The following is a 10,745-nucleotide window of genomic DNA, read 5'->3' as shown; positions in this document are numbered from 1 at the left end:
AAAAAAAACAAAAAGAGAAATTGCCAAAAGCGTAGGTATAACGACAGATATTAAACAGTGAAGAGAAACCTGCTGCAAGCAAATATAACCATTGTCATAATGTTCGGCTGACAAGAAAATAAAAAAAAAAGTGAATAGGATGTAATAATGAGGAGCTTATATGTGAATCTGGGATAGGGACAGAGGTGGAGAGAATCACAAGATTTAACTTGCTATGGGCAATATAGTGGGGTATAAAGGATGAAACAAACGAGGTAAGATTCATGCCAATGCTTAGATGGGCAGAGAAAAAAAAACAGTGTGAGGGGATGTGAGTTTTGGAATTTAAGGTTTTCAATATTTTAAATTATGCTGTTATTTTGAAGTATGACTGAGAAAATAATCTGCATTGATTTATTGATTTAAAAAAAGACTATAATGTTAACAAAACCTTGTGGTTCTTTAAAGAATTTATTTTAAGAAGTATCTTTTTTTTTAAAATGTGTATTACATAAAACATCTAAAAGGAACGAATTTCCACAAATTGCATTTATGAAATAAAACAAGTTTTTTTTCCCACATAAAATCTTTAAAAAAATTTATCTCAGCAATGCAAAAGACAGCCCAAGAAGACTCACCTGTCACAGATGACTGCACTAAATTAAACCTATCCCTTTCTTTAATCTTCTTTTCTGCATAACTTTGAAGTCGTTTATCAAAAGAACTTAATATCTTGTTAGATTCAATAAGCGTCACCTGGACGAGCTTTTCACATTTTCTGTATAGTCGAGATACATCCTGCAAATAACAAGAATCCTCAATGTAGATGTTCGAAATACAGTTTCTTCCTTCACTATATAATTATTTAATTTTACACGAGCTGTATCCCGTTATTACAAATGGAAGTACAAGATTGATTACCAGAGTTTAGAACAAAGATTATGATTCTCGATGTAAGGGGATAACAGAAAATAACTGTAGATTTTCATTGTAATTCTCAAACAATATTCTTAGGAAACTTACCTTCATATTTCTAACTTCTATATGTGTAGAAGACTCCAGGAATGTTAAAGATTTAATTTTACAATTATAGATAATTTTAAATGTCATGAATTTGTTCTTTTAACCCTGTGGTATGGGTGGAGATCAAAGTTTGCAGGCCACGATATTGTACAAAGTGTTTTTCAATGTGATATTATGCATCTGATGCCAGAGTTATCAACATTTCATTTTACCCTACACTGTTGATTTTGCAACAGTTTGTGTTAGAGAAAATTCCAGAAACAGTGTACACGGATATTGTACTGAAAAATAAAACAACACTTCAGATACGCACTTAGAAGGTTCTAGAGGTTATGCAAACTCTACAATAAACAAAAGTATTTTTATTTCTCATATGATCTTACACTCCAACTTGTGAGACTGATATTAGCATTTCATAGACATATCTTTAGTACAAAAACTCTATATTTTGTGTACAACAGACTTGTACCGTTTACTAAGAGCTTGCCACATTTCGTGAAGATACGCTTTCTAAATTATAGCCAATATTAATTCTCCAACTGGATCAACCTTGTGCACATTCAATAATGAGAGGTAACACTAAAATAACCATGCTTAAGCTTTAAGTCATTTTGTTTAAAACATCAAATCTCATAAAAAAAGCAGTTAACATTCAGTTCATGTTAATATTTATTAATTACTTTTTCTATTACATTAACATTTACGTTTTTATTTTCTATTTACGTTTACTTTTGTTCATTCTGTTTACTTTATCACGTACATAATTTCTCTGCCAGATTAATTTAATGATGTTTAATTTTACTTATTATTATTTGTTCATCAGGTTATTGAGTTTAGCAAGTTTTATGTTACGGATATCTTTTGTTACGTGTAGCAGTTTTGTTCACATATTAACTTTTTCGATACTACACCTAGCAGAAACATACGAGAAACACATACAAGTGATGAATGTATGAAATTACACAGCACCTGGAGGTGTAATAATGGATGTTAAATTGTTTTCTTCATTGCAACGTTAACAAGAAGTACAAGTTTCATAAGTAAGGGAGAATTCAGCTAATGATGAAATAAAAGATGCATTTTATTCAAAATTAATGCTTGAAAATTCGAACTATTTTTTTCAATTCTATGTTTTATAATTTTTAACTGAATTAAACCTTTTTTTCTTATTTCTCAACCTTTATTTCTTATTGTTCACGACCTTTTGAATATAAACTTTCAAATTGATAGCTACATTATAAAATTTGAAGAACACGAGTCAAAAGTTTGAGGTAAATGTAAAAATGTCAAGAAGACTGCCACAAAAATGTTTTGAGAGCATAGTACGAGCTAATAGGTTATACTTAAGATCTTCATAGAAATACAGTAATAACTGTAACAGACTATACTTTAAAAGGCTAGGAGACACAGAATAAAAAATCCTTTCATATGCACAAAAATAAATAAGAGATATTACAAAATATTGTTAAAAATAGACATTATTGTACATGAACTTAAGTAACCCTAATTAATACAATATCACATATCAATGTCACACCTGAACGAAGAAGTCGTACAATTCTGCTCCAAACTCTACACCAGTAGGGCCACCACCAACTATCACTGTATGTAAAAGTCTCTTTTGCTCTTCCTCGTCGATCTCAGGTTGTACAGCCAGTTCAAAGTTACTCAGAATTCTGTTACGTATCTGTCGTGCATGGCTCAATTCCTGAATGTAAAAAAAGTGCATTAATATGGTATGCTATAATTGATTTTCAAAGTTTTTGATATTCTACTCTAGATTTCTATTACTAACAGTTTAAACCTAACAACAAAACCTATTTTTCGTCTCTTTGGTACAGAAAAAAAAAAAAGAATCTTGTGACAAATGCTCATTATAAAAGACACACACACACACACAAACCCAAAATAAAAAATGACCAACCAAGAAAATATTAATAAGTATTATAAATAAGGAAATTAATGTGCAACATTTTTATAATATTGATACGTTTCACATTTTATTTGCAACAAATTAATAACATCATAACACATTCATTATCTATCTCTGTGTTGTATTTTACTGAATGTTGAGTAACATTTTATTTGCAACAAATTAATAACATCATAACACATTCATTATCTATCTCTGTGTTGTATTTTACTGAATGTTGAGTAATGTTTTAAAGAATTCCTAATCCAATTTTACAACAGTAGAATCATGTTTGTACCTAACATACAAACCAAATTACTGTTTCAATAAATACTTACACAATTAGTATAATACAGCCAAGAATCTTCAAAAGTTAAAGATGGAAATAACGATCTCTCAAAAGATTAGGTTTTTTTAGTAAGCGACTTGGCCGTTGATGATAAATCTTACACGCTGACATAGAATAAAAAAGTTAGTATCCACTCATATCAACAGAAATTCCATGGAAGTAGACAACACAAAAATATAGAGAAAGTTATAAAATAAAAATGTAATTTTTTTTTTACAAACGTAAAATCTTTAAATAACAAAAAAGGTGATAAAATCACACAACAAATTGCTTATTCAATGTAAAGCTCTTGAAGAACTTACCTTCAAGAAAAAGGCATGTTCGTTAACACCACGAACATTAAATGTATTATTTAAAGCTCCAACTCCAATAACAAGTTTATCGTAGTTGAGGGTATACGTAAGATAAGGATGGAAAACACTAGAACATGTAAGCTGTTTCTTGTTCAAATCAACAGACGTTGCCTCTGCTTGATGGAAATGGTTGGTCTGTCGAAACCCACTGTTCCTAACTGGCTCAATTATTGATCTAAAATACAGATCATTTAATCTTCTTTGAAAAACATTTATAGATCAAATGAATTACTACATTATAATCTACCTATCATGAATCTTTTGCTCACCTTACCATAATAAATGCAAAAATTTTATTTAACAAGTGGTTTTATTACACAGTTTGACCCGTCTTTTGTGTGCATGTTCGTGTCTCAATTTTTAAGCACTGATTATCTTCATCGTTATACTAAAAACAAACTTTCAACAAGATTCATGCCAGTGAAGGTTTATCGAGGTTGGTGTGATATATTTATTTCAATTTGTACTAATATTGGATAAGTAAACAACAACAATTTTATCTGAAATCTTATTGTTCATCTTCAAATTAAGATTCTTACTAGTGTGTGATGAAACTGTAATAATACAGTGATATAAAGCTTGAGTTGTGTGATGAAACTGTAATAATACAGTGATATAAAGATGTAGTTGTGTGATGAAACTGTAATAATATAGTGATATAAAGATGTAGTTGTGTGATGAAACTGTATTAATACAGTGATATAAAGATGGAATTGTATGATGCTTCCAGTTTTAAAAATTAAATATTGAAACTAGAAATAAAAGTTACTTTGAAAATCAACGTCTCACAGTCTGATAAAAGAGCTTACCACCAGTATCAACTCATTTGATGTGATGAAATGTCACAACTATAAAAACTTTGTATAGTTTATTCCACTGTGAAATCAATACATCATTAGTGGTTATTAAGAAACACATTCCTAAAGTCAGATTTATTGAATTATTTCCGAGTCAATCACTGATTTTAATATTACTCTACATTTAATTTCCTAACTGAAAATGAGCAGAATAAAAAAAAATTGTGGTTTCTGAAAATCTTATGATCTTTGAAGTGTTAGAACAAAATAACTAGATTCAAAAAAATGTTACTAACTTAAGTTAACTGAAGATAACATTAAAAAGAAAAAAATGATCATAATTAAGTCTACGTTCTTCACAGAACATAAAGTCCCGTAAAGTCTGAAGTTTTATGTTTTTTGTATTCACAAGAGAATCTATAAAAGTACTTTTTGTCAGAACATTTTTTTAAACTTGTCATAACAAGCAAGTATAGTAATCCAAGGTAAATACCAAAGCAAGATACTTATAATAGAGAAACTTACCGAAATTCTAGGGTTCCTGTAGTGGTACTACAAAGAAGAGGAGTAAACAAGAAGTGGTTCCTAGGTGATACTACAATTACATCGTAAAGCTGCTTGTTTATGCTTTTCAACACACTGTAGCTTCCCCAGCCCGTCCCTAAAATCACTAGTGTTTTCCTGACTGATGCCAACTCTTTTTGTGATGATTTTCCAAGTCTACTCCATAAGTAGCTAATGGGTTTGGTCAAGTTTCTCATTTTTCACTCTTTCATAAAAATCAAATGTTGATTCTTTGTTGTTAAGCAAAGAATATATATTTGTAATACTAAAAAATAAATTTCAGCCACACTGATGTACATATTCATACGACAATATTAAAATTTTATGTATTAAAGAATAAGCATCAATAAGAATACTATAATGATAATATAAACTGTTTAAAATTAATCTAACTATCAAAGGCTCAAGTTTATTTATAATAAAGATTCAGCTCCCAGGTCACTTACTGGAGACTTTGCTTATTAAGTAAAACGTGAGAAAGTCCTGAAATACCTTCTCAACACAAGTTCATTCTTTTGTTGTTTTGAGCGTTTACATTACTAAAAGCACAATTTTGCTTGCCCTTTACCAAGTGTTGACTCATAGTTAACACTATTATGGGCAACAGGGGAGCACATGGCTATTCCTCCACCACCACCCCAAGAAAAAAATTTAAATTTAAATCCATCTGTAAGTTTTTAGAATAGAATCTATTCCCCTCATAAATTCTTTGTAAGCTATCAGCCTCCACTATTGCAGACAGCAACTTATTCCATAACTGAATCACCCTGTTAAAGAAATAAAACTTTCATAACTGGAGCCTAGCCCATCTCTTTCCAATCTTAAACTTGTGTCCTTTATCCTGTCAATCCCTCCAAATCATCTTCTAAATTTATTTAGACTTTTACAGAAATGAATATTATAAGAGGGTTTGTTGAAATATGTCAATGTATTACCCAAATTTTGAAAAAAAATAGACATCATTAAAATGGTTGATCCACATGATAATTGGATTATTTTGGTGTGTTTGTTTCTTTTGTACAGAATCCAGATTTTGAGTTTTTAAAATGGTGGCCTTGCCCTTTAACTCCAAAATCAATATAATTCTTCCCCAGCCAAAGGGAGTAACCTATGGAGTTTCCTCAAAATTTGCTGTTTTGAACACTAGTTGTCATGTTAAAACCAAATTTGGATTTCTTGAAATGGTAACCTCGAATTGAGCTAACTTTTTAACCCCAAATAAAATTTTTTCTTATTTCCAAGGGGAAAAACTTCTGAAAATCTGCTGATTAAAACTAATGCCTAAAATCTGATGGACAGATACCTTCATCATTGTATCCTTAATCTTTTAGGTTGGGGGGGGGGGAAGAGGTAAATTTTGAGGATTATAATATTCCAGTACAAGAAATCTGATGTCATACAAATACTGAAATAGATATGTTTATTATACTTGTAAAACTAAAAGTAATTATTATTATCTTGTACATAACTATACTTTTATACTTGCCATATTTTAACACTTTATATAGTGTTTTTACTTTTAGTTAAGTTTCATCAACTTATTATTATTAATATTGCAGAGGTGGAAGCAAATTAAAGGTGGGGGGGGGGGGGTAGGTTTATTTGAGCAAGTGAAGCAAGGGAATATGTGCCACAAGATCCAAGACTCGCCTTAGGACCGTGGAAGCTCTTGGTTTCTGGATGAAATCTTACGTTACTGTATTAACATTTCAAAATGTATCTATGAGTAAGTGTAAGTGAGACTACCCTAATCTAATTGATATTACTATATATTAGTAGTATTACTGTTGGTACTAACATCAGTAATAATAGTATTAGTAGTAGTTACTACTAGTAGTGGCAACGTTAACGCCGTCGTTTCAAACTTTAACAGAAAACAACAACAAAAAATGTCATACTTGTACGAGTCATAGTAATCCGAATTTAAAATGTACCCAGTGTTTTCATGCTGTGATTTTTCAACCGTGTGCCTCTTACAACAAACAACTACGATTTATGCACACCAATATACTCTTCAATATATTGAAAATAAACATTTTACATCCGTTTACTCGCTCTGGTGGTGAATGTTTAGAATTATGTTTGATATGTTGTGCTTAAAATTAAATAATTATGTATTCGTGTGAAAAACATTAAAATACTTTGATAAACTTATAAAAAAAACTAGTTTCTCGCTAGAAGTTAATTACAGACACCTTTCATTTTATTTCTCTAATATTTACTTTTATGACACAAATTTATTCTGCATAAATGTTTTTGAAAATGAAACCTGACATTTATGATATTTTAAAAACTCGGTCTGCAAGTCGGGGACATATTTGGTAAGCTGATTCTCAAACAAAACTTTCTGGTACTCTCTTTTCTTAAAAATTAGAATGAAGAGTTGAGCATCTGGTGACACCTGAAATGTGAATTCTCAGCTAGCGTGGTCAAATGTTCAATTTGTTTTTTTAATTTCGCGTAAAGCTACACGAGGGCTATCTGCGCTAGCCATCCCTAATTTAGCAGTGTAAGACTAGAGGGAAAGCAGCTAGTCATTACCACCCACCGCCAACTCTTGGGCTACATCTTTTACCAACGAATAGTGGGATTGACCGTCAGATTATAACGCCCTCACAGCTGAAAGGGCGAGTATGTTTGGTGTAACGGGGATTTTAACCCGCAGATTGCGAGTCGAGCGCCCTAACCACCTGGCCATGCCGGGCCCAAATGTTCAATAGTTTCCATGCTTTGAGAGAGTAAGATCCAGTTCTCCCAACTCTATAACAATGTTTTCTCTGCAGATTTTGCTTAGCAAGTTCTGTGGATATAGATGACCGAGGAAGGCTCAATGAAGTTCACTTTCCACTGTAAAATAACGATACTTGCCTGAAGATGACACTTAAACTATTTTGTACCAGAGGAACACAGCCTGTCCAACTCCTTAAACTCCACATTTTTTATGGCCAAACACTATTGAGAGGCGAATTATTTTGGTAGTAAAGTGTTCTTTTTTTTTTTAGTTTAACAGATCAAATCCTTTACTAGATTAAATAACTTTGCTCTAACTTGAATAAGGAAACTATGACACCTCTGTAGAAAACAGTGATTGGTTAGATCAGTTGGCCAACCGGCACTGAACATCATAAATGAGTCCATCTGCAGCTGCTGCCTGATTCACCGACAGTAATAACTTGGCGTGCTAATTAAAAAGCGTGTTGTTATTTCTGCGTCTAATCTCCACTTGAATAATGATTTACTTCAGTTTCTAGTGTGTTTTAATATTTCCAACTTGTAGAAGTTCATTGTAGTATTTTCTAACGCAGCTACACGGCTTTGCCTTTAGAAAACTTATCGTTTAAGCATAATGTGCAATGAAACTTCTTTCAAATAAATGATAAAAATGAAAGGGAACTACGTATATCTTCTTTTCCACATTCCTTCTAATCAACCACCGTCTATTTATGTTCCAGTTCTGTAAACGAAATAGTTAAAATATCAATTCTTCAAAGTTCTTTACTCCACAATGTTTCTAATATCTCTAAAATATCAACAGTGTTACAAATGCTCTAAAATCTTAAAACTTGACGAGTAGATGTATCTTATTTTTGCTTTTTTAATGTCAGTGGTGAATTATCATTACAATGAATACGAAAAATCTATGTCGTTCACGGTGGAAAATATGGAAATGTGGTCCTAGTTATGTTGTGGGGGTCGTCACTCGTGAGTATATGCAAATATATGTGGTCCTAGTTATGTTGTGGGGGTCGTCACTCGCGAGTATATGCAAATATATGTGGTCCTAGTTATGTTGTGGGGGTCGTCACTCGTGAGTATATGCAAATATATGTGGTCCTAGTTATGTTGTGGGGGTCGTCACTCGTGAGTATATGCAAATATATGTGGTCCTAGTTATGTTGTGGGGGTCGTCACTCGTGAGTATATGCAAATATTTTTGTAAAATATTTTTGTTTTGAAACATAAATATTCATGAAAACATTATATTCTAATAAATAACAGACCGTTTAACCTTTTTTGTGAGTTTTGCTTTTTCATTGAAAAGCAAGGACCAGCGAAGAAATTCAAACATATTATCTACTCTTCCTGCTCTATACCAGTCGGCCTGATGAGCCCTGGTATTGCGTTAAAAAGTCTCGTCAGCACTGGCTATAGCAGATATAGTATGATTAAGATCTTATGAAATATTCTGTTTTAATTTCACTTATACATTCTTAGAATTCATTATGGCTGAGAGAAAAACTCAATTTATTTACAGGTCTCTTTGTAGGCGACGTTAGGAATTAAATGAAAGCTCATATCAGGACCGATGATGTCAGAGTCATATGAGATGATTTAAATGAATAAAGTTCAAACACGTTACTGGATTCACAATAATGTGTGATAATAAGTGACAACAGTCCAAATGTAAAACACATTATCACTGTATTATTTACAGAAGTTTGGTATGACCGAACTTGTCTCCAGGATATGAATTTCAATGCCATTTATAGATGTATTTGAAAAGTTGGGGATCATTTTCTACCCTCGGTATAGTATTTTTAAAGAAATGTTTCGGTAGGTTTTAGGCTCTTTTCAGGTGAATTATTATGCCCATATCACTTTCAGAATCAGAGAGTTATATTACTGGTTATATAGATTATAATTCAAGTAAACACCTATTTTGAATTTATCTAATATTCTCAGATAAAACTAATTTTCCTTATAATGGAAAGATGGGCTCATAGAGTAATTGGAGATATGAACAATATGTTTGTTACAGAGGTTTTCCGAGTTTCCTTAGCACGATAAGAGAAGGTCAAGAAAATGGGCACGATGAAAAATCTTTATTATTTACAGCACAAAAGCACTACGTGTACTCGATTTTGAAGTTGGACAATAGTGTTTTCCTGAATCTGAGCTATTTTGTCTCTAACTTGCCTTCGATAATAACTTCTACCAGACTTATCAAATTTAACGTTACTTAGATAACTCAATAACGTCAGACTTACCCAGAGTGACTAACGGTATCCACATGACTGGTCATTCCCATTCATAAATAAGGGAGGTTATAATCTCGAGGCATCAACTGAACTACCATTGTGGACACTGATGTGTATATTCATTCACAAGGTGCAGCTTCACAGACAGACCTGATGTTATCTCAAGAGAATAACAAAAAACAAAGGTAGCTTGAAAAAAGCAACTTAATGACGTTCTTGGTTACGTGTTATGTGAAAATTGCACATACCAGAATAACTAATAAATTTCTAAAAATATATTAAAATAAGAAGGTAGAAAACATATAGTATGCCAAATTTAACTTCTACATTATCCCGAAAGAATTAAAATTCTTGATGCAAAGTAGTGTTATATAATCTTCTAAGGGTACCAGTGACAAAATCCACGAAATTGAATATCAAAACAAATTACAGTGCCACCAAGAAAGGACAAAACACAGATGATGTACATTACAGGTGTAACATATCTTTTTCAGTCAACAGAGCTCTTTGGCAAGTTTAACCTGGAATATACTAAATAACTCGCATCTCTCCGAATTCTTACATAATATGAAGCCAAGTTATGCCATGTGCATGCTCACAGGGAGGTCGGAGAAATTTTCCCAGGGCCCCTGAGAAGGCAAAAAAAAAAAAAGTCTAGGCATTCAATACCGTACATTTTAAGCGTTAATAAAAAAATATTGACATAATCTCATTTCGGTAGCCTTTCGAAACTGCTATGTAATAACTAACATTTTCTGCACGATCTCACTCATCGTTACAAGAAGGGAA

The 10,745-nt window shown here is 31.9% G+C and overlaps 1 protein-coding gene across 1 annotated transcript in view; it reads right to left on the bottom strand.

Moving 5' to 3' along the window:
- LOC106476110 (internal alternative NAD(P)H-ubiquinone oxidoreductase A1, mitochondrial-like) overlaps nucleotides 1-9,990 on the bottom strand; it is a 14,363-nt gene extending 4,373 nt beyond the window's left edge. Inside the window, exons 1-6 of the mRNA XM_022380063.1 lie at nucleotides 9,966-9,990; nucleotides 6,912-6,963; nucleotides 4,939-5,148; nucleotides 3,566-3,791; nucleotides 2,540-2,710; nucleotides 618-777 (exon numbers count right to left, since the gene is read on the bottom strand). Coding sequence (XP_022235771.1) covers nucleotides 618-777; nucleotides 2,540-2,710; nucleotides 3,566-3,791; nucleotides 4,939-5,148; nucleotides 6,912-6,963; nucleotides 9,966-9,990 — 844 coding nt within the window. The remainder of the gene's footprint in view (nucleotides 1-617; nucleotides 778-2,539; nucleotides 2,711-3,565; nucleotides 3,792-4,938; nucleotides 5,149-6,911; nucleotides 6,964-9,965) is intronic.
- Nucleotides 9,991-10,745: the final 755 nt, after the last annotated feature.

This window comes from Limulus polyphemus, unplaced genomic scaffold (assembly GCF_000517525.1).
Source record: "Limulus polyphemus unplaced genomic scaffold, Limulus_polyphemus-2.1.2 Scaffold9827, whole genome shotgun sequence".
In the NCBI taxonomy this organism is placed as follows: Eukaryota; Metazoa; Arthropoda; class Merostomata; order Xiphosura; family Limulidae; genus Limulus; species Limulus polyphemus.
This window is presented reverse-complemented; position numbering and strand designations above follow the sequence as displayed.